The following is a 25,523-nucleotide window of genomic DNA, read 5'->3' as shown; positions in this document are numbered from 1 at the left end:
TCTCTAAAGTGTGGAATTGTGTAAATTATAAGTAGATTGATAATTTGATCTCTACTTCCTCACTATCATCCATCACCAATGTGCAATCTTATCTCTGGCGCAATCCTGTGAAGCAGCATCTGTGTCTCTAAAATAATTATTGTGTTGATGAATTCTATATTGGACTCTGTAGGACATAAGAATGCCTAGAATTTGCATGCTGTTTTATGCCTCTCACCTTTAGGTTGTATGTGCTTGAAGAAACAATATACAATCACATACTAACCTGTAAAGTATCATCTAAGACTCTCAGAACCTGGAGATGGCCTTGGTAACTCTTCTAGTCTAAGATATATATTCCTGTCACCTTCTTCTTTACTGGTAGGAATTGGTGTACAAAAATTCAGACTCTCTCTTTTTTTTTTTTTTAAGCCAACTTTCCTCCAGTGAATGTATTGCTCTACCTAAGTTCTTTACAAAGCCCATTCACTCCCCACCAAGGGGCACTGCAAGGTCACTAAATTCACTCTCATATACGTTCACCCAAAGATGCAAAAAGACATGAAAGCCTAGTTAGGTAAAATTCCTTTCTTTTAAAGCTTGGACAAAATCCTGTGAGACAGTTGTTGTTCCCAAAAGACACCCTCCCAGAGACAGCTGATTTTTCCTAATGTCTAAAATTCCTAGCAAGCTCAAGTACGTTTCCTTTCTTCTTTGCCAACTTCCACTTATCCTACATAATTCAACTCAAATATCATTTCCTCAGAGAAAGTTTCCCTGCTCCCATCCTGCATGTTCACTCCCCATCCCTATCTTGTCACATATCCTGCCATGACATGTGACATCTGCCTTTGTTTCATAGCACTCATCTAAGCTTGTCACTGTACATTTGGAGATCACTTGGTAATTAATGGCAGCCTCTCTGACTAGACTCACTGGGGGCCATCTCTGTTTTCGCTCATTCTTGTACTCCCAGTGCCTCTCCTAGGACTTATGTTCGAAATACTCAGTAAGCAGTTGTTAAGTGAAAGTACTAATGGAAAGCATTCCATTGGTCAGAAATATCCTTCGTTTATAAGTGCTCTTTAAGCAATGAATATAGAAGATACCTCGACCTCTTCCTTGATATGTTTTCAGTTAATTCTAAGAAAGGAAATCTCACCCCTTGCTGAAGCACAGGCTCTATCTCCCTGCTCCCTCACCAATCCACCCAGCAGGACTGGAACAATTTTACTTACTCTCCCCGATCTGTGACTGGCACAAGTGTGGAAGTAAAATAAAATAATATATCAGAAAAATGCTTCAAAAAATTGCTGAACTTGACAACTAAAGGTAGTGTGTGGTCTTGGATTGACATGGACCAGAAAAAAATAATTCATTATGCAGATATTGGTAAAAAGTGAACATGGACTCTGGGTGAGATTTTGTATCAAGGTTACATTTCTCAATTCGGATAACTATACTCTTGATTTATCCTTGTTCTTAGGAAATACACACTGAATTATTTAGGGGAAGGGAATGATGTCTGCAATTTACTCTCAAGTGGTTCGGAGAGAAATCAATCTCTATATCTATCTATCTATCTATCTATCTATCTATCTATCTATCTATCATCTATCTATCTACTTATCTATCTATCTATCTAGATATATACATGATGTTTTGTACACATACTCGCAAATGGCTCAGGTATATGTTTGTGTATATATGCATATAATTTTATACACTCACTCACATACACAGGGAGAGAGAGAATAAGCAAATGTGGCAATTGGTGAACTTGAGTAAAGGGCATAAGGGAGTTCTAAGTACTATTCTTAAAACTCTTCTCTGACTTTAAAATTTGTCTCTGAGGAAGTAAGTGTAAGTCTGTCTATATAATTTTGTGTCCCTATGATACATAATTGCAATCTTATCAATACACACACCTATGCAGACTTTGTGGTTAGATTTCCAGTATGAGAAGTGCTAGAGGATCTATGACCCAATATGGAATTATTGTCACATCAAAACATCTGTGAAAATTACTGATTGATGCTTTAGTGCAAATGTATAAAGAAATATATATGTATATGTGTGTGTGTATCTATCTATCTATCTATCTATCTATCTATCTATCTATCTATCTAGATATCTAGGTAGTCAGTATTTGTGATTATGTTTTCCAAGATCGGCATAATAGGGGGAAAAAAAATCAGTCCTAGACTATCCTGTATAACATCAAAACTATCCAGCAAGCAGGTCAGTTTGGGGTAAAATAGCAAAAGGACACATTTTTAGATATGTCTAGTTCTACAAAAGATCAGTTTCTTTCACATATTTAATGAAAAAAATTAAAAATGAAGGACATTTCAAATTTCCCAGCTCCGTTTATTGAGTAAGCGTTGTGTCCCATGGGTGAGGGGTGAGGAGAAGGAGGTAGTGAAGATTATTTGCACATCTTTTTAAAATGGGACTTTTCTCCAATGGGTAAGATCTTGCTAGGTCTAATGTGGTCACTGACTAACGCTCCCTGAGGCCCTATTCCTGATATTTTTTAAAAATGAAAATAGATCCATAGTGAAGAAAGTGGAGGAAAAAACCAATGTGAACAGCAACTGATAGACACCCGTTTATCAAGTTTAATAATAACAAATCAGCCTTTGTGCAAGACCTGACTCAGAAAGAATCCATATATAATTTGATAATTGGAACTAGTATAAAAATATAATAAAGAATTATCTCACCAATCAGTGTGATAAAGGAAGCTGTGTAATGGCATTTGGCAGTGGCTCCAGAACGAAGCAATTTAGTAAACAAATGAAGTCATGACAAAGAAAGGTCATAAAGCAGACTGAATGTGGCAAATGAAAGGTGAAATCAGATGTTTTACTGGCTAGAAATATTAATGTTTGTCCTTTAGTAGCATTGCCTGACTTTTTTTCAAAACATGGGTTATAAGATCAGCGATAAGTACATTATCAATTTCCCATGATGATGTTTTGGACTGCATATAGGTGCTATCAAATAGGTACATTCTTAGAAGCATAAAACAACTTTTAAAAAATCCATTATATGTAAATTAAAAATGATCTCTGTGATATTCATAATTTTAACAATTTGATGGGCAGGTTCTGATAAATTCATATACTAATAAAACCAAAATAGTGAAAGAAGTTGTCCCAGAAAACCAAACAGAAATCAAAAAGCCTTAGTCAGCTCTCACATCTCTTAAATGTAAGTGTGGAAATCACTACCAATTCTGATATGTAAAAGTGGCTGCTTTTATCTTTAAACAACCCTGTTGTTTGAATAGATATGCTCCAGGCATCACATTTGGACCATTTGTTTTACCAGCTGTTTCTAAAAATACGTTCATCATGGAGACCTTTTCGGTCTATCTCCAAAATTGCTTTTGTTGAGGGCTTTTCCCCCCTTGCCCAAGGGAAAGGGTACAGCTATAGAAAACACCATCTGCTGAAAGATCTCACAGCTTCAGGGAAGGACTACAGTCATAAGCTTGAAAAAAAAACGACCGAAAACTCTGATAAACTAAATGACTGAAGAGACTGCTGCATTCTTTTGGATTAAAGGTAATCAAATGTTTTAATTCGTTAATACAATCTCTGTAGCGGCAGTGACAGATGTTCCTTACATGGAAGAGAGTCTCAATTAGTCTACATCTGGCTTAATTTTCTGGACATCCTATCGAGGGAGAGAGGGGAGAAGGAGAGGGAGGTGGAGAGAGTGGAATGCAAAGTTTTTAATTACTCATTGGTGACTGCATTCTTTCATTTATTTGTTATATCTAACAAGCAGATGTACAGATGAGGGGTGGTTGGTCAGGTAGTGAGGATGTGCATAACACCTAAAGCCTGAGTGAAAGAATCAGTCGTATTCCCAAGTGTCTGCTGAAGGCCACTTCACATCCCATCTGGTTTCCAAGCACAGACTTTAAACTTTCTGGTAACGGGTGACTTGCAGTGTACCATGTGCCTACTGTTGCTATATGACCACCTGGTGTGTCCATGGACCATTTGCCAGTTGATGAACAGGACTGACCTCAGGGAGCTGGTGCATGCTCTGCTATACAGAGTCCTACATATCATCATCATCATCACCTCTGAATTCCTCCAGCAGCTTTCCTCCTAGGGCCTTATATTATTGATTTAATTCAGACTCCTGGGAAAGGCAGGATTCACTATTTTTTCAAATTAATCATCTGGCTGAGTTCCTAGATCTAAATATTCACAAGATTTCCCTTGTTGGCCTCCTAATATAATCTTTTACATTAAAAAGTACATGTATATATACTTTCTTCCTGATTACAAACATAATATATACTCACACTTTGGAGTAGAATAATAAAATAAAACTCACCCACTGGCCTCCTCTTAGAGATGATCACTGTTAAGTCTGTTACTGATAATGTAATCCTTACACCTGATTCAGGACACCTGATTCAGGATTTCCAATAAACACTCACTAAACTTGGCATGGCTGCTTATTAGGCTAAATTAAGTGTAATATTTGCAATACTTAGATAATACATTTCATGATGCAAGAGGTTATTGGTATAGATTACCCGAGAGACAGAAAAGGTAGGAAGAGATGAGATACAAATTTAGTAATTGTCTTTAGTATAGATTACATTCTCTATTTCGGTTGGGGACTAAGGTTTTTTACCTTCTCGTTACCCAAGGATGGATTGTGGTAGTTCAAATGGAGGCAAATTCTGCTCTCCAACAACAGTTCTTTCTACTTTTCTATAAAGCTTTAGATCGGAAGAAATTCTAGACTTAGATTTGAGTCCTGAGAAATTTCTATTTTAGTTTACTTTATTTATATTTATAAACTGATTATGGCTTTCTAAAAACATTTACTCTAGATTTAAAAAAAAAATCTCTCATTCTATTTTCTGCCTTTAATCTGTCCTTTTTGTAATGAGATTTCAAAAGCTATCTTAAAAGTGACTTAGGCTTAGAATAATAACTTCAATGAAACAAATGGCTTGGTCTTCAGATCATCTCGTTTATAATAAAATTTTAGACTTAGAAAGACCTCCAGTCTTCAGAAGCTACTAAACCTAGTGTGGCAACATAGATAACACTTTAAATTTCTTTTTTTCCCCTGGTTTCTGTATGTTCATTTATTTGTTTCTACAGACTAGAAAAATGTCATGGAAAAACCTGAAGGGAAGGGGTAACATACAGTTGCCGAGTTTTATTTTGCTAAAGATGCTATAGCAGTAACAAAACACTGTTTTTGTAAAAGGCATTGATTTTAACTATTAAAAAAATCCCAGAAAATATAATCTCAGAATATAGGGCAATCTGTAAGTTTAGTTTTGTGGAAACTCAATATATTGTTCTTACTTTTCTCATTTCACCTTGAATCAGTGAAAGTTCAGGTAGAGCTCAAGCCTGGTTTTGCATTTGAGCGTGGGGACCACTATTTAGTTCGGTTAACACTCTGCCTTCATTGAAGGAAGGTGATATCACTGACAGCTCATCACTAGAGCATACGCTGGTTGAGTCTGTATCACAAGCCACTTCCAGTCCCCATTAACTGCTTCACCATTTGCCCATTATCTCTTAGATGGCTTCGCTAACGACCCGACCCGAGAATAGAGTTATAGATCTGACTCCTAAATGGGTCAATGATACACTCTCTGTGTGGCAGCAATGACCAGTAGAAAGATAATAATGAATTTTTCACATCTTCTGATTTCTCTGTTGGGTACTATCTCAGTTTAAGAATAAAAATCTTTGGGCTTTTTTTTTTTTTTTAACTTAATACACAGTATCAATAAAATGGTATGAATTATGAATTTAGGACATTTGGGATTTAATTTCGACTCTAATAAAAACTAGTTCAGTGACCTTGAGCAAATCAATTTACTTATGTAGGATTTGGTTTGTCACCTAAAACTAAATCATTACCATGAACTTTAAAGTTCTGCAAGCTTATAGTCTTGATATTATGTAAATTTTAAGATTATAGTAAAAGTAAAAAGAAAAAAAAAGGACTTTAACTGTATGGGAGTTTGGAAGAGGAATTGCTGTTTAATTTGATATTCAATATCACCAAATGATATCTTAACCAGGAATCTTACAGAGAGCACATTCTTCAAATTTTAAGATGGTATCACATCAAAAGGAATTTAAAAAAATAGAATTAAAACATGGCGTATCTCATTGTCGTGTCTTGTTTGACTTTCATAGGGTCTATCTTTCTTTCAATGTTTTAAAAATATTTCATTTGAATGCTGTTACATGAGGCCATGTTCTCCCCAATTCAGCAGAGTTCTGCTGACTGTGTCAAACCTGGTCTATTTCACCTATTCATGTCACCCAGTCAGCCCCTGGGGCCAGAGTTTGCTTCTTTGCTTTATAGGAAAAGCAAGTAATGACTAAGTGTAAATAATTAAAGAAATAAAGAAGCAAACACACAAATAAGGAAACAAGCCAAGCAACCACATAGTAAAAGACCAGGCTATCACAAGCATAATTTGAGACAGAGAAGTTGAGACCTCACCTTGTTATGTCCCTATCAGGTCATCAATAGTGCTTAATTTACCCTTGTTTTACTCTTATTTTCTATAATCTCTCTGATCTCAGAGGCATATTAAAATGCCAATTCCAAATTACATTTTTTAAAAAGCTAAACCCTGCCCTTCCTGCCCCCAAAGTCCCTTCTCGTGGCACATTGGTTCTTGCTTCCTTGCTTCATCTATTCTACTTTTTTTTTTTTTTGGCTTCCTTTTTGAGCCATAGTTGAGAGCCTTACATCTCCAGGCACGATACCACACCAGGGGGCCTTGCTAATGGAGAAAGCTTAAAATGTTATTACTTAGCATCCTGGCTTCTAAAAGTTCTTCTTGTGCTCCTTCTGGGGTTAGGATACATTAGGATCTGGCTTCACAGTTTATCTGATGTTCGTGTATGGGTCTTTTGTATTTTTTCTCACATTTTTTAATGTTAAAGATGCCAAAGGGACTAAGCATTAATTTATAAAATGAAATCTTTAAGTAACAAATCACTTTTGCAGTAATGCTAAACATGGCTCTGGACTTGTATTTTCATAGCCTGTTCCTGTCTAAACTGCTGCCAGGTGGTAGAACACATTACTCCCCTCAGGACATAGGAGTCTCCTTCCTGTGCCCTACTGTATAATCTCTTACCTCTGACATTCAGAAGACTAAGATAGAAATAAATGCTTTTGCCCACAATGCAGGAAGGGGTCCAATGTATTGTGCCCCTTCAATTTTGTCCACCCTGTTCATTGCCTGTGTCACTGAGAATGTTTTTCTCCCTTTCCCCACAAAACTTATAAAGCTACAAATCACAAAGTACAGAGAAAGGAGAGGTTCTCAGCAGGTTGCAAATATCTTATCTCAGTCATTTAGACATTTGTCAGCTTAGGAACCCACAGCCAAGGCTCGGAGAAGAATTACTGGGCTGTGACACAATATGTGGGCCCGAGTTCAGGGAGGCTACTGCCAAAGAGGCTTGAAAGCTGGGAGAATGCAGCCCGCACCCGGTAGAGGCAGGGAGTACAAAGGGCAGATTTGCAAAAGGAAGGGCAAAACAGCGAGTTCTTCCAGAAAACTGTGGGGTACAAGCTGGGGGGAGAGGATCCTGGTTTTATATATATATATTTTTTCAAGTTGTCAATAAAGGAAAATTTCTATACTGAATGGTTGAGTTTTGGATGAAGATTTCTATCCCCAACCGACTCCACTGTCCTTTCCCTGCCTTGAAAAGCTTAGTGTAGGAGGCAGAGATTCTCACCTCTTTTTTGTTCCAGAGCTCTCTGTACCCATGCCACCTGGGGGCACGACCAAATCTCAGGAGGATCTAGCAAAGTCTCGGCAAGGCAAAAGGGACAAAAATCACAAGCATGTCAATATTCCCGCCCTGGTCTGCTGAGAAAAAGTTATGTTTTAAAAGAAAACAATAGTAGAAAAAAAAAAAAGATATAGAAAAAAGGAGTCAGAGGCCAGAGATGGCTTAACAGGTTGGAAGCTGGATGTAATTATTTAGAATGGCGATGAGGAGAGGGACTGAAAGCAGAGCACGGAGAAGGATGTAAGAGATGTTTCACCGTGTGTTCACAATGGTATGTCTCCTTAACTCCCTTAACTCTGGCATTTTCTCCAAACATTGAAAAAATATTTGAAATACTTTTATTTTTGAATCACTGGCTCGTTTCTCTGAATGTGACTCTGTCATTCAGACCACAAGGCTGCCTGCGTTTCCATAGGCTCACACCTTTCTTTCCTGAACTTGGGCTTCCGCCGAGGCCTGGCCATCCCGGGGAGTTGAGGAACTGGGCTTGGCCTTTCTAGGATCTACTAGATTTAACCTGGGCCACGGTCCTGGTTGGGAGCCAAGGCGGGCTGGATTTCTTGATGTAATCTTGGACCCATATTTTTTGGTTGTTGGGATTGGGACAGCTCTCTCAGTTCTTTTTGGTGACGAAGATGATTGCTGGCAAGTAATAGTCAAGGGCCTCTCTGCAGCCCACCACCAGTTTCCTTGGTAACACTTTCTCATGATATTTCAGGCAGCAGGTGTGTGGAAGGTTCACTGACTTAGGAATTTAAAGGGGAGAGTTTTATATAGCAGCTATGCATGCAGAGGGGCAAGGCCCCCAGGGATGATGACAGAGACATCGTCATCAGGACGCACTCTTGGTGTCCCCTTGCTGCCAGCTGCCCTGTTCCCCTTTCTCATTGCTGACTTACAGGGACAGGTGGACTCGCTTGTCTGGCTGTCTATACGACTATTTGTTTTATTGTGTTTTATATCTGAGATGATGGCATATTTAAAACAATGGTGAGAAAGACACTTTTAATGTCCTATCATAGCTTTTGTGGTCTCATGTGCTTAGTGGAAAACAAATGTTTAGTAAGATTGACTATAAAATAGAAGGATTCATCTATTTAAAAAAAAAGATTACAAATTCCTAACCTATCAGATTTCTCTAGATTAAGGGTCAGCAAACGAGGGGGTGTGGGCCAAATCTAGCTTGATGCCTGCTTTTTAAAATAAAGTTTTATTGAAACACAGCCACATTCATTCATTTATGTATTGTCCGCGGCTGCCTTTGTGTTCCAATGTCAGAGCTGAGAAGTTATGACAGGAAGTATAAGACTCTCAAAGTCTAAAATATTTGTTCTCTGGCCCTTTACAGAAAAGGTTTGCCAAGCTTTGCTCTGGGTGATTGACCAGACACATGTGAACACTTGGCAATATAATACTGTCAGCTTTCATGATCCCTGAGTAAAAAGTGGGTCTCTTTACTTCAGAGCTAAGATGGAAGCAGACTCTCCAATGGAGGGTTTTCAGCGCTATTTAAGTATATAAATTTTCCAGTTTAGGATTTGGTTTTGGGACTAGTCAAGACTAAAATAATTTGTAATGAGACCCTCAGATTCTTGGGTGAGTTATACTTTCCTTGGAAGAATTCTAATACAAGCCAACACAGCTTTAAAAAGATGCTCTCTTTTTGAGTGTGAATTTTAGGCCTTAATAACTCCTTTTAAGATTCTTTTCTGGCATAGAAAATTCAAGGGCCCCCAAAAGGTTTTTGTTTGTTTGTTTTTTATTTTGACTTTTGTTTGTAGTCTGAGATATATAATGCAAGGAAGGAAGAAAAATAAAAGCGAGTGTAAACACATGGCTATGAATTTAAAAAATGTCAAGAGCACACAGATGTCAGAAAGAGGCTAAGAAATCCATTCTGCCAGGTACATATTCACTTACTTTGTTGCTTTCTATTAGCTATAACATCTAAAACACTGTGTTCCAAGGAATATAATTATTTCTGAAATAGAGAAAATGCAGCGTCTTATCAGTACTCTCATTAAGAGCCTCTATTCTTAACCCTAACATCAGTTAGAGGTGGCTGTTGTCTGATCATATGTTCTAAACAGGACCGCTAAATGAGTAATGAGCTAGAAGCCCCTGGTGTTCAAATTATTACCTAGGTGACACCAAGAGTGACTAACCTCCCATGAGTGATGGCATTTATCCTAAATATTGGAACAACTCCACCTCGCAAAAAACAAAGGTTAAGTTGTTGCTACCACAGCTGTTTAGGTAAATCAGAATTGAACAATTTCATAACCCCTATCAACCAAAGCCTTTGAGATACATAGTAACTAATTCATTTAACAAGCATGTCTTGACCACTTAATATATTCCATATACAAACTTTCACTGTTATCAACAAGGGAGGTAGCTACTTCATATACACGGCTTAATGGAAAGTAAGCACTATGTGATGAGCGATAGCGTAACATAGCGACCAGTGTGTGAGCTCAGGAGCCAGCTGGCTTGGGTTCAAATTCCATTTCTTCTACTTCCTTGCTATGTGACTTTAGATAATTTCTTTAGCTCTTTTGTGCCTCAGTTTACTCATCTTTAAAATAAAGATAACAATAGCCCCCTCACAAGATTGCTATGTGGACTGAAGAAGTTAAAAATGTAAAGTACTTAGCACTATACATGACTATAGTTAAGTGTTCAATGAATATCTACTCAATGAAATAACAAAGATGTAGCAGTAGCAAACTCATAGGTGAAGGCCTAGATATTACTTCAAGGGACTTTATTCAAATATTGTATATGCTGTCGTGGAAAGATGACCACAGGGGCAACTAAACCTGACACCAAATCAAAGTAAAATATCGCACTACCAGAAACGCAACCAGAGCGTCTACCTTGTCAAATTAGAAGGGCTAATAAGATTCAACATCTTCTTTTTAATTACCAGATCTCTCAAACTCTTTCCCAAATAAATGATTAAGTATGTCACAGAAAAAAATGATTTTAAGCTGAAGTCATTTTCTGCAATACAATGGTTCCCATGCTGTTTTAAGTATTATAGATACTAGTTTATCCTATGAGAAAAAGTGGAAGTAGAGCATTGATATACATCACTGTGCAGCTGGTTAATTAACATATATTGAATACTATAACTAAATAAAGTTCATTGCATTTTAAAAGTTACAAAAACATAACAGCTGAATAATGGAATCATGCTGGAGAGAAATGTATCTATTATAGTTTTTCCGAAGCTCAAAAAACAAAATTTGCAAGCCTAAGAAATAACCTGCTCATCTTCAGTGTTACTAAGGGAGAAGTATTTGCAACTCTATTTTGCGGAAACGAAATCAGTCAAAGCTCCACAATGAGCACACAATAGTTCCAAAATTTTGTGCTTTAATAAGTATTTAAGCTTGATCTTCCCTGTATACTGCAATAGAAATAAAATGTGTCCATTTTAAAACAGGTTTGGGTTTGATTCTTAACTCTATGCCCAAATATGGAAAGGAAACACGTTTGAGTCCCAATTTTCTCAACTATAAGATGGCCACAATAGTTTCCCCCTTATAACAACTTAAAATGAGATTTAAATAAATACCAAGTTTTAATGTACTCAGTGTGGTACCTGGCCATTTCTGTGCTAGAGCCAGCTCATGACAGCTGATTGCTATATTTTCAGGATTTTTGCAAGTTGGTTGCTAAGCACAACCATTATCAAAAATTAAAATAAACAAAATCACAATCAAATGCAGTATATTAAAAATAAAGGTAATAAAAAAACTTAAAACTCATTACTTCCTAGTTATTTTACTACATTTTACTATTACCTATGCTCTTGAGGTTATTGTTGTCTATAGTATCTATATGGCGGAAATATTATATCATCATATGCTAATAAGCATTTCTTCCCAATTCTGAGTTTAGTATTGTCATATTTGTGGCTTAAAATCAGCCACAGTGGAAATGTTTCACACTACAGAAACTGGCAAACACAACAACTTTGGGCTGTGTGTGTCTGTGTGTGTGCTGGTTCTTAACATTTATCAGCAGGTTACCTTATCTGGCTTGTCAGGAATAACCCTCCCCACCGCTGCATGTACCTTCTCTCTCTCTGTTCCTTCCTTCATTAGAAAGTTCTCCTCAGTCCACAGAACCCATTGATTTCCTCTTGCTTAGTCTTCCCCTTCACCCTTAAGAGCAGTAAAAAGCTACCCTAACAAGACTAAAACATCTTATCATAAAACCATCTGCCTTGAAATGCTTTCTCTTCTCCAAATTAAAAATATAGACTTTAAAATAAAAATTTCAAAAATCTTTAATCTAGTAAATCGTTTTATACCTATTTTATATTTTTGTACTCAACTTTTTGAAAAAAGAGGTGAATTGTTACAAAGATTCATTTTCATACTCTTAGTATCAAACAAATCAAATCATCCTGAATTTTGCAGCAAATTTCCTGGATAACCACAGGTATAATCCGGCATCTGAATAATTAACAGAGCACTTTCTTCCAGTTTGTTACAAGACATTAAGACTTTATTCTCAGAACTAAAGCTATTGTGAATGTCACTTTCTTTGGAAAGAGAAGAAAACAAATTTAGGTCCAAAGTGTTGGCCTTCTAATGCTTCCATGAATTAAAAAATAAAGTAAAATATATACCATTTGACTCAGAAATGTCGTAAGGTAATCTTACCTTGATATATGTGTGAGGCAGAACCAGTGAGTTAAAAAGCTTTTTTTTTTTTTTTTTTTTGTCTTCTTCAGGTGCCTTGTCAAACACATTTATATTTTAGGTTAAAGTACATAAACATTAATGTATTTAATAATAAAACACATTTAGATTTCCACACAATTCCTTACCAATTCAGGAATAAGCGCTGCTTTATATATAGCAGAAATGATGCTGCCTCACTAGAATTCTATGATGATCTGTTCCTGAAGAAAAGGTTTAACTAGAAAATTGATGATCTGCAGAAAAACTCTTTGAAAATTAGCTCTGACATGAAATCCCGTTACCAGTCAGCCCATTTAATCAGGCCAAAGAAATCAACAAGGGTTTCTTAGTGGTGTTGACTGGGTGGTTGTTTGGCCATTATCCTTAATAGTTTCTCATTGTAGGTTTTGCCTCCTTAGCCAGGTAAAAAAGTACAACTTATGACTTCCAGATGCAAACCACAGTTATCAGCCTTAAAATTCGACTGAAAATTTGCTTTGCTTCTTTGTGAAGTTCCTTAGGGGTAAGGTTAAAAGTAGAAACAATAGGGGAGTGAGAAATAAAGGGAGAGGATTTCAAATCACATATTACAAACAGAGAACAGAATCACGGAACGATACCACGACAGTGGACTCCAAGACAAGATGGCAAGACAGATGTGCCAGACAAGACACATGCGTGACTGCTGTGTCAAGGAAAGCAAACACAAGAACAAAACCATACAGAGATGCCGCGAGAGCAGCTCTTGGGTCTACCATGACCCGATGGAAATAATAAAAATGAGAACTCATGAAATTATAACTACAAAAGAAAGTTACCCCCACAACTCATACACTGGACTTGCTAGGTTAGCCTGGATATGTCACTTGGATGAAACAAGATGGTGTCATTACAGCCCATGCATTGGTGATGGAGGCCATGGTTAGTTGATTAGCTACAAAACTGTCACTGCATGCCACAAAATGATCCTGGGCTTGTCAGGAAATAAAAGTTACAACAAATATTCTATATCTGCAATAAAATTCTTTTTATGCCATCTGAAATTTGTAGAGAGGAATGTGTTTCTTTGTTGTTTCTGCATATTTTTTTTTCTGGCTCATTTGTCCTCCTTTCAGTTGTCATAAAGAGGAGATTAAAGGCAGGTGGCTTGTGCAGATATGGGGAAAAATGAAAAAGGAAAAGGAAGGAAACTAAAAGGAAAGATACATAGGAGGAAGAAGAGGAAAACATAGTATTTCATTCTTTTATACACAACTTTCTTGGGTTTTGTTGGGGTTTGTTTTGTTTTGAGCATAAATACTGGAGGGATATGCTGAAGGGGGAGAAATTCGAGATTAGGATGGCAAGAAAAGATTTTGTTGCCTTGTTTGATTTGTATATCTATATATCTCTCGGTATTTAAAAAATAATGATTATAATTACTCATAAAAACTATAGCAATGAATTAAAAGTAGCCATAATGACCAAAATACTAAATATGCATAAAGAAAATAAAGTAAATCGAACCACCAAAAATTCATGCGGCACAAGATGAGGTGAAATGACAGAAAATGTTCTTCAAATGTATACAAAGCATATATCTACTTATATATATACACAGGAATGTGCATATATGGATAGATATATCTGTATAAATTTTTTCTCTCTACCCGTCTCAAGGATAACTGAATTATGGAATCACAATTATAATTATGATAAAGAAGAAAACGAAATATAAAAAAAAATTAACATGCTTTGTTCACTAAGTTAAAACAGTATCATGCATGTCTATGTTGGCTGATGTAAGAATGATGGTGTGAATTTCTGTGTAAAACACATGACTGATGGCAGGGGCTGTTGTTAATCTCTGTTTATAATAGTCTAATATCATTTATACTGTGTCTACATATATACGGAGTGATAGGCACTATGTATTAAGTGCCTATGTATATACACACAGTACATATACTACTGTGAAAAAATTTGGGACAAAAAGAATAAAAGAAAACCCATAAAAACTTCTTTTTAAAAAACCCAATCCCTCTTTATTGATTTTTTTAGGAGAGACCTGCTTAATGATTTCATTAAGCTCACTCTTTAGCAACTACTTGCAGTGGCATTTGAAATCAGGAAGTTCTCATGCGTTTGGCTTGAAATTCCCCCTTCAACAGGTCTGTCTCGAACCTATTGCCTAAGAAGCCCTGGCCCTAGACTATACCATATATGTGGAATTCAAAGAAAAGTTTATGACCGAACCATACTAATTGTTCAATTGAAATGAATCAGAAATTCCGTGCCCCCATACAGAAGAATGCGTATTGTGGTTGGTTACCTGATTCCTTCACTGGCTGGCATCACCTACTATAATTTTTCTTGCCCATCTTTGGGTAGGGTATGCTATTTGCTGAATGAGAGACCTCTCCTTAGAGTTCTCTTTAATATTCTAGGTATTCCCATTCATTGTCCATACTGTTTCTTCCCTTCAAACCCTTCTTTCCTTTTATTCTCCTTATTTTTGTTTTCCCTAATAGACTATAAACTCCTGGAAGGAGTCCCATCCTATTTTGCTTTTCCTAGCACATGTTCCAGTGCCCACACACAGTAATCATTAAAAAATGTTTTATAAATAAGCGATTCATTAAATTTTAAAATAAAAGTATATATACTTACACATTGATCTTACTGATTCCTCTCCCTTCCCAATATATCAAAAAATCTTGGGTAATGGAGATAAATAGAATTTTTTCATTTTTTATCATTTTTATTAGATTCATTGTTTTTGTTATGAAATCCATGATAATGGTCAATCCACAAGCCATATACTTTATGCGCACCATGCCCGAACTAAAAATATCCTAACTGCCTAAAAGCCAGTTAAGAGACTTTCCTATACTTATATTTCCATAATTACTCTAATTTTCAAAACATTTTATCATAGAGATTTAAAGGGCATATATTTGCTCCAATAGCTTAAAAATTAGCTTGGGTTGGGGTAGAGTTGGGTTATAAAAAAATGATACAATTTATCACTGGTTAATAAATGAAGACAGAAACTATATCATTAAATTTGAAACAATGAATACACTCTAATAATTTAGCATAGATCAATGAAGGAAATTCAAAAATTGGTATGATTTATCCTAGACTTAAGTATGTGAATAACTGCTGTTGTAAACATTAGAAATATATTATAACTCAAATGTAAAAATGACTAATGTCCATAGCTAATAACGATTAATTACATTAATGAATTTTACATCTATTTATATTCCTCTTTCCAAAGCTAAAACATTTCTCATATTACTTCCACCATCTCTCTATTCAAAGTGTTATTAAGTGGGCCTGAGCTCTTCAAGGTAAAATTCTGGACATGGTGATACTCCTATGGCATTTTAGAATTTACTATTCTATACACTGACTATACACTGAAAAGCCACTTGACTAGTAACATTTAAACATGGTTCTATTTACAAATCGTGAACTTCTATATGGAAAAGTCTTTCTAAAATTAAAGAAAAGATGTAAAAGTTGCTAATTCTTCAAGCTTTCTAGAGACAATAATGCCAAAATGTAAATGTGTTTCTATAAACACATAAACTTACAAACATCATATTTAAGGCCAATGATCAACACACTTACTTTTCATCTGTGGATTATGGATTCTGGCTTTATATCCTTTCATCTGTCATTAGAAAAGTATTATTGTCTTAACACTACAGCTGCATTTCCCACAGTGTTCCAGCAAATGGAAACTCTAATGATTTGGTGAGCTTTTAAACACTTGGAGAACAAAAATAGGGACATGCTGTTGGTGTTCCACCAAATTTAACTTTCACCCACATTGGGTTGAGTATGATAGTGTAACTAAGAAGAACACCAAATGCAAATGTGAGGACTATACATTTGAGGAGTAAAAATACATCTGAGAACCACTCTCAGAATAGTGATTACTTTGTAATCATAGATTACTGCCCTGAGAGAGTGATTACTTTGTGATCGCAGATTACTGCCATGAGTTTAAACATCCCCCTCAACTCAACCATTACAAAAGTCGTTTGGCACAGTCCTGTTGGTGGATAGATGTGTTTCATCTTCACTTCCTTTTACTGTCTTCCCCTCTGGTGCAAGTGCTGTCCCTTGAGATCTGATCAAAGGGCATTTAACAAAAGTGGAGGCAAAACACCTGGCTAATCGACAATCAGAAAAATGTATTCCTGGATAATGGCTGGCTAAATCAATATAGTTGTTAATTATATGCCATGACCATTCCTCAGATGTAAAAGGTATTCCTTTCCATTTTTCCCCTCTCCTATGTGACTTTGGTCCCCAGGACTTTTAGATCTTGAGATTATAAATATATAAAATTCAGACAGTTTGTAATTTCTAATTATATAAAAGCTAATCTAAGATATTTGTTTTGACGGTAGTTCTAGTTCTAAAAATGAAGACACTGGGGATAAGAGCAGAGGGGAGGGAGAGAGAAGAACTGGAAAGTGAATTTCATCAATTTCTCTATATTTCAGAATTCCTTCCCACATTTTAGATCACAAAGGTGAACTTACTAAAGATCTTAATTGTTATTTGGCTTCAATCATCTCATGAAGGAATCCTATTTTCTAGTGGTTATTTGAATTTTCTCCAGCTGATCTTTTTTTGTTGTTGTTATTGGTTAATCCAAAAATATAAGAAGGACAATGAAATATAAGTTTGCTGTAAAATGTAATATCAATAGAGTATAACTGGAAAAGGGTTTATATGCAAAGTTGCAAATCTGAAATATAGATACTGATTTCCTTTGTGTGAAATGTAATCAAAGTTTATAAATTAAAGTTAAAATCCTGATGTTCAACTTTAGGTACTTAAATAATTATTTAAATATTCTGAATATTTCGATTTGATGCAGATTGCTTCAGTATGATTTTATACTTTCAAGGCTCAATTCTAGGTTTTTAGAGCAAATGTTCAGAAAATGTGATCTTACTTGTTATAAAAATTATCTAGTTCCCAAGAATAGAAGGGATAGGAAAAATAGAGAATATTTTTTGTTGAAGAAATGTAGATTTTGTTAGGGCATTATTTACTGATATGAAATCATAGATTTTAAATAATTCAACAAATTTTATTTAGATGTTTAAGGAGAAATGAAGTTAGAAGTATGAAAAATTATCCAATTTTAAGTTAAGATTATGAGGTACTTTGAGAGTCACACAAATTCAGTCAATAAATATTAATTGAGCTTTTAGTCTGTGCATTGTTATCATGTTTTAGTTTTTTTTTTTTTACTATTTACATATTTTTCAGAGCAAATATACAGAGAAAACTTGAGATCTATTGGATTTACAAAGTTCCTAGACTATCATCAACCAAACTCCAAAAAATTTTAAGTTGTTCCTAACATGATATGACTAAGCTACACCAAACGAGGGTGAGCCTTAAGTGCCAGAGTCAGTTGTTGGTGGGAAAGGCAATTGCTTACATATGACTTAAAACCAGTAGCTATGAAACCCATTTTGATTTAAAGACAATGAGAAAAGAAATTTCATTTAAAGTTTGTTGCCCACATGAAAACAAAAGCAGCTGAATAAAGCATATACTAAACTGCCCAAATTTATGAAAAGCAAGAGCTTCTAGGGGACTTTAATAAATCTGGAAATAAGTTATAGAAGTTAAATGCCTTGTAACTGAGAGTGGAAAATTGTAAACCCGCTAACACAGTGAGAGAAGACAGGCAATTGTTAAGACAGAACAAGGCCTGGGTAAGGAGTCAAATTTAGTGTATTTCCATCAAACACAAGACCTAGAAAAGAGTAAAATTTTAGAAACTGAGGTAGTGAATTAGGATATTTAAAACCAGAATTTTAATTTCAATATCCACATGAAATCTCAGGATTAACAATTGATGTTAAAATTATGTAAATGTCACCATTATCTGATTCTGTATGGGGAATGGAAGCCTTTTCTTTAGGTAGTGCAAAATCAAGTCCCCAAAACAACTGGTTTAATTGTTTGATTTTTAATCTGTAATTTTTTTGGAAAATGTGAAGGCTATAGAGCTATCATGTAAAAAAGAGCTCGATAGCTCTATGCTGTGTAACCTTCATCAGTGTTAATCAGGTCCCCAGGGTGAAACTTCTGCCTCAATTGGAATATCTATGTCCTTCCTATACTAAACATGCCTCTGACATATTTCTCTGTGTAGCCGAATCACTTACCAGGAATATTTTATAGAGTAAATAAATTTAGAAAGAAATATTCATCCTTCAAACGTGATGAGTTGAATAATCCCAGGTAGGAGACATCAACATCAGTCTCCTAGAGCTAACTGTTAGCTACTTCAGGGTGGGCATTCTGTCACCTGATTTATTTGTATATCTCTTCCATACTTCCTTGCAGACCACAATAGGTTGTTTTAAAACTGCTTTAATTCCCCCCCTGCCCTCCCCATGTAAACATATTACTCAAAATTGAGTTTCTGTCCTCTGCTTTTCAATCAGATGAAACACCTGTGCAGCCACTAAAAAAGCAAATGGACTTAGTTTTGTTGCCAATGAAGTCAGGATCCGTTCATGTTCAATACCAAATGGCAATATATACCCACAACCTGGGGGCTATAAAACTTGTGAATCTGAGATCTGGAGAAAACCTCTGTGTTATTATGAAGGTTGCTATGGAGATGACTATGCGGGAGAAGGGAGGTGATAAGGGAAAGACGGTGGTAGGACTGTGGAATGGTCCAGCCTCAATTTTTGTAAGAAGACTTAAAACCCAAAGATTTGATAAACATTGTTGTGTATGTAGACTGACATAGATATCACTGCTTTTAAATCAAGAAAATCATGGAAAGAACAATCAGGAAATCCAAATTAAAGTCTGGGTATCTTAAACTACTATTCATCACATCAGTTAACATATGTGTTGGGGATCATCCCATATTCACATCTGAATCCTTAATATCTAGCACATGTCTAACATATACACTGACCCTCAGAAGATATTTGTTGAATGAAAATGTGTTGGAGAGCTAATTTAGATAGTAAAGCCCCTTATTCTATTTTCTCCTACAGTTCATTTCTGAGAATTATTAAAACAGAAGGACTCATATCTAGAGATATATCATATACTGCCTGAGTGTTAAGAAATATTTATTGAATGGATGACTAGATGAATTAATTGATGAATAAAAACTTGGTGCCCCAGTTCTGTTATAGATTGGATGTATTTGTCCTTTATTTTTGTATTTTATTGATTTATTGTCACTTAAGTTTTGTTGATATATTAGTTATCTTAGTTTTAAGGGTGTAATACAGTGATTTGACATTTTTATACCTTACAATATGGTTAACCCACCAGTTCTAGTAATCCCCTGTCACCCTGAAAACTTATCAGAATGTTACTGACTATGTTCTCCTTCACCTTTATCACAACCGCCTCCCTGCCCCCTCCCCCGTACCTCTCCCTCCTGGCAACCATCCCTTCTGTCTCTGTTTCTATGAGTCTGTTTTCATTTTGTTTTGTTTGTTTATTTTGACTTTTTAGATTCCACATATAAGTTAAACCATACAGTATTTGTTTTTCTCTAACTTATTTTACTTAGCATGATAGAATTAAAACCTCACTTAATACACCGAGCTTATTACCCAGTAATTTGAAAAAAAATCTGACTAACGAGGTCACAGTTACTTTCCCCTCACACAATTGAGTTTCCAAAGAAACAGATCACATTCCAAAATGAAAAGGCCCTACATATTATTGCTATGATCCTACGTAATGCTAAGGACAGGAACCCATGGAACTTCCTGGACCCAAAGCCACTTACAAGACATCAAGCATTCAGGCTTCCACAAAATGTGAAAATTTGTAAATCATTTTGGGGTAACAAATTGAAAATTTTTGCTTTTGTTATATTATTTCTTCATAAAGCTTAAGTTTCTCTAGAATTAGCAAAAGAAAATGTTAAATGGCTTGCCTTTTTTTTAAAAAAAAGGAAAAAACTAAAGCAACCCAAAGAATCAACTAGAAACTTCTATTTATTTCTCTCTGCTTCTGCAGATATAGGATCTTAACCCAACTCCAGGGTTTAGTTCTACTAAATATACACAGAAATTCGATGATATCTGTTCTCTATTATGTGTACATATATAAATGTTTAACTTGTAGCAAGTCTCAGAACAGATGACTTGGAAAAGTTGATAGGAAATAATCAGGGACTGCAGTTGCCTGCTGGACATTATATCATATATAGCTCACTATAAAGAAAGACCATAAAACATCAAAATGTATCTGGGTGCAAATGGGGAACACACTGAAGCTCCTAATTGCCAAAGTCCTTTCAACTTCAGCATAGCATAGATACATTTTGAAGCATCTCAGCCGATGACATGGCATGGTTCAGTACTAATTTTGTGTTTACTCTGCTATATTGCTACACAAATGCTCTAAACACACAATGAACAAAATTAGTATAAATATAATACCATGTTAACTGCTGTTGAAATCCCATGGAAAATGTATTGTTGTTGTTGTTTGGTTTTGGTTTTTGGTTTTGTTTTGTTTGCACTTAGGCTCAGAACAATTCATGAGGTTTAAATGACCTTTATGGCTCCAGTTTGGGTTCATGCTTTTTTGATGCCATTTGAACACAGGACTCTTCATGGCCCTGCCTCCGGTCAATTTCATAGCTGCCACTGGCTGCTATGCATTTACTGTTCTGGGGGTTGATCTCAGTGTCTGATTGCTCATTTATGTGGTATACCACTGGTTTTTCTTTACCTATCAAGAAACTGACTTTAAATTTCCCTGGGATCTTGTTACTCCTTCCATGGGATTTGATGCTTTGGATTATATTAATATTTATATATGTATGCTTATACATATATAGATATAGGAAACACACACATTAACACACTATAATATATATAAACACATGTATATTCACATATATGTATGTATTGTTTTTTGCAAATGAAAAATTAAAGCAAGCAAAACAAGACTGACCTAACCTACCTGTACTCGGCTCACATTCAACAAAGTCTTCATCATCGCTTGAACATTCAGCAGATGATACAAGGTCATCTGATGTTGGCTGTGCATGTCAAAGGAGAAATAATGGGGTAGGGGAAAGAGAGAGGAGAAAGAGATAAGGAAACCAATGAACAAAAACATAAAAGGCTTATCACTGTGTCCTGCCTCCATCATTATCACCGTTTCCCTTCCCTGAAGAGGGCACACTATCGAATGGACAATTTTAACTCCTGTGTAGCTGTGAATGGCTCTGGGTCCAGACAATCTGTGTGGATCTTCTGTGAAGCTGACTCAAAGTGGTTCTAGGAGACTCTAACTTATCCCATTCTGACACATTGTGCCGCCTGCCTCTATTCTGACTTTAACTTCAATTTCGAGGGCAGGAAAAGGGCTATTGCAAATGGTGGGCAATACGAGAGTACAATCTAGGACTGAAATGCAATGCAGCTTTGAGAGGGTTTCAAAAGCGTAGAGTATAAGGTCTCAGGTGTATGATTCAGTGGTTGTGAAGGTATAGGCTGGCATAATTAATGAACGCTGTGGAATGCTGTTCAGGAACAGCATAATGGCTTCTCTTGCTAGCAGTGATTTCTTCATGTAATTGCTGCAATTAGCTGAATTTGTAATGTGGACCAGCAGAGAGATACCACATGACAGTCTCTGGACATAGGTAAGGCGATTTCTGGAGAGTAGAAAAAATTTTAATTGCAACAGTAATAATTCAACTTGAGATGATCCCCTCCCCCATTGATTCCTACAGATATTCTGCCATGCCAGGGAATCTGCTGCCAGAAATATAGGGGACTGTGAGCACAGGCAAAAAGAAGGCTCCTTGCTACACAGTAGCTAAGAATACAGCTTTCTGCGCCTGGTACATATTGCATGCACAAGAAATATCGCTGAGTTAATTGGTTAATTAATTAATAATAAGATCTATACAGATCTTATATAAAAAACAAACTTTTGCCCTACTACATGGATAAAGGTACTCAATATATAGAATATATACCGATTTCCTACTCTTACTATTCCCAATGCATTGAAGTCTGAATCCATATTTAAGAGGAAAAGCAATTACAAGCTAGATGCTGTGCTAGACATGAATATATACTTATTAGTTATCGTCATTATGAATTAATCAGACATAATTCTTACAACAATCCTTTGGGATAGAGATAATTATTACCCTTTTTAAAAAAACTAAAGTTCAGAGAGGTTAAGTGAGTTGTTGAAGGACAAACAGCTAGTAAGAACCAGTGGGGATTTGAACAGATGCATCTTGGTCAAAGTCTGCATTTGTGGCTCACATAGGTTTCTTCATACCCTTCTTTACATGATGTTTTGGACTGAATTGTGTACTCCTTCCCCACCCCCCCCCCCAAATAAAAACGTCATATGTGGATGTTGTAACTCCCACACCCCAAAATGTGACTGATATTTGGAGACAGAATTGTTAAAGAGGTAATGAAGTTAAAATGAAGGCATTAGTGTAAACCTAATCCAACATGAACAGTGTCCTTATGAAAAGATGAGATCAGGATGCGGACACACCGAGCGGGATGACCATGTGAAGGCACGAGGAGAAGACAGCCATCTATAAGCCGGGCAGACAGGCCTCAGAAGAAACTCACCCAGCTGACACCTGGACCTTGAACTTCCAGATTCCAAAACTATGGGAAAATAAATTTCTGTTGTTTAAGCCACCTGGTCTGTGGTACTTTGTTATGACAGCCCTAGCAAACTAATATATATGACAACACATATGCTTAGTATTTTCAGACAACATCCTTTTTTTTTTTGAAATAGACATATAGGGATAGAATTACTGGACACAGTAAAGAACAGTAGAAAAACCACATAGGTAATTGATTTCACTTAACTGACAGTGGCAGAAAGATGCCTTAAACCACGTTATTGATCTTTATTCTACACCTGACAAGGAGATACTTCGACCCCAGCTCCTCCTTAAACTTAATAGAGAAAGACTCTTCAAACATACCTTTTTTTTTTTTTTCAATGAGATACGACTGATGTGTGCATTTCATTTCTAGCAACTGACGTTGGCAGTTGTATCCTGGAGCAGCATTGTTCCCTTTAGAGAAATGGGGAGCCTACTCCCCTGGCGTTTCCCGCTGTGACGGGGCCCTCTGTAGGTCCACTGCCAGTTATTTAAGGAAGGAAGGTGGCGAGGGAATCAATGTTAACTGTACACATGCAGAAGGCAATGATAAGAGGCAAATACCGTTTCTGGAAGAGCCGTAGTCATTCTTCAATCATTGGCAGCAGGCATTATCTATAGGGGCGATACCTCCCCCAGGGCAGCGACGATTGTTTTGGGTGAAGGGAGCAGATCTTAGTCATTAGAAGGGTTTATGAGTCTAACAAAAACCCACAGTATTTAAATAATAAATATACAGTATATGAGGTATTAAAATTTTATGGGAGAAGGGCAATTAGGAAAATAAATGTCTAAAAAACTCCTTCGAGGGTGGTAATGAAAAAGAGGTTGAGAACATACTTGTAAAGTGTAATCGATTGGAAATTAATTGTTGGGGCCTTCATTATAAGGACCTTGCAGAATGGCCCATATACTGCTTAACTAGCTTTGGTCCCTAGAAATGAGTGAAACCCGGTGAGTTAATGAAAATCTAATGAGCTCGTCTCAAGAACGGAAAGCCAGGCAATAAAAAGGTCACTGAGCAAATGTATAATGCGTAACTCCAAGAGAAACCAAAAGGCATTAACGTAATATTGGTGGTATTAACTTAATTCTAGGGAAGTCATCTTAATTTGTATTGGCCCAAGAAATGATGTAAAGTGGTTTTTCAAGGAAACTACTAAACTCTGAGGTTGAAAGGATATTTATTACTGTCTTTCAGTTTCCCCCGCCTCCTAACACTACATGAGTTCTCTCCCCTGTGGTTTGGGTGACACTATCCATACCCTCACTCTCCTTCCCCATGACCACCTCAACTTCTGTCCCTCAAATGGGTCCTTAACTCCCACTTGTAGACCCCGCACATACGCTCTTCCATATTCCTATTTCCTTTCTCCTCAGGTCCCTGTCCTCATGCCCCACTTGCCAGAGATGTGTTTTCTGCTGATCTGTGGGTGAAAACATGTTCTTCCCAAGCAACAAAAGCCCTTTTTACCCCCGGCTCCTATACATGGTGGCTGGACTCAAAGGAGGTTAAATGAGAGGCAGACTAGCAGAGTGTGGTTCTGAGCAAGCCTGACCAGGAGCACAGCGGGGACTGCGGCTCCTACACTTTCAGTTGGTAACCTGGCGGAGCAGGTTGCTTCCTGTCTCCGAGCCTCAAGTTTCTCATCTGTCAATTGGGATAAACAGAGTCTTATCCTTGGCGGGTATGTGATTTAAATGTAATGTTAAAAGTGAAGCGCTGTTCCTGGTCTATGGTACATGCTCAGTAAATATAAGCTAGAACTAACTCAGTCAGTCAATAGATCAGTCCATCTATAATGGCAATGCATCTGCCATGAGGAGTGATAAAGAAAAACATGCTTGTGAAGATGCCAAGAGCTTAAAAATAATTGAAAGATGGTCTGTTTCCAATGGCTCTGAGTCCAGGCATTCTTGGGGTCTTATGTGAATTCAGCCCCTTCTCTTCTTTCCCTCAAACCTCATCATCACCATGTACAGCCACGACCAATGAAACTCCCAAAGCAACGACAGACATCTCAGTCCCCTCCTGGCCCAATACTGTAACCAAAGCTTGTTTATCTGGAGAACACGGCTCCCGACACTGCTGTGCTGGCCACAGACCACCGCATCGTTTCAGAAAAACTCTTTTTGTCAGGGGCAGCAAGCTTTGATTTGCAAAGGACTCAGGATTAGGAACACCAAACACAGGATTTTTTTTTTTTTTTTAACTATTTTTGTCTCTGCCATCAACAATTACAAACCAAGGCTTTTGGATAATATGCGCTTAGGATCACATCCTAAACTAATGAAAACGTGATTCAAAATCACCCTTAGAAAACCCAAGGCTTTCTT

General features: G+C 36.5%; 1 protein-coding gene across 1 annotated transcript in view; it reads right to left on the bottom strand.

Annotated features, from left to right (window-relative positions):
* NRXN3 (neurexin 3) overlaps positions 1-25,523 on the bottom strand; it is a 1,605,778-nt gene that overhangs the window by 28,144 nt on the left and 1,552,111 nt on the right. The window contains exon 31 of the mRNA XM_039883931.1: positions 21,491-21,569. Coding sequence (XP_039739865.1) covers positions 21,491-21,569 — 79 coding nt within the window. The remainder of the gene's footprint in view (positions 1-21,490; positions 21,570-25,523) is intronic.

The sequence above is a fragment of the Pteropus medius genome, unplaced genomic scaffold (genome assembly GCF_902729225.1).
Source record: "Pteropus medius unplaced genomic scaffold, Ma_sr-lr_union100, whole genome shotgun sequence".
NCBI lineage: Eukaryota > Metazoa > Chordata > Mammalia > Chiroptera > Pteropodidae > Pteropus > Pteropus medius.
This window is presented reverse-complemented; position numbering and strand designations above follow the sequence as displayed.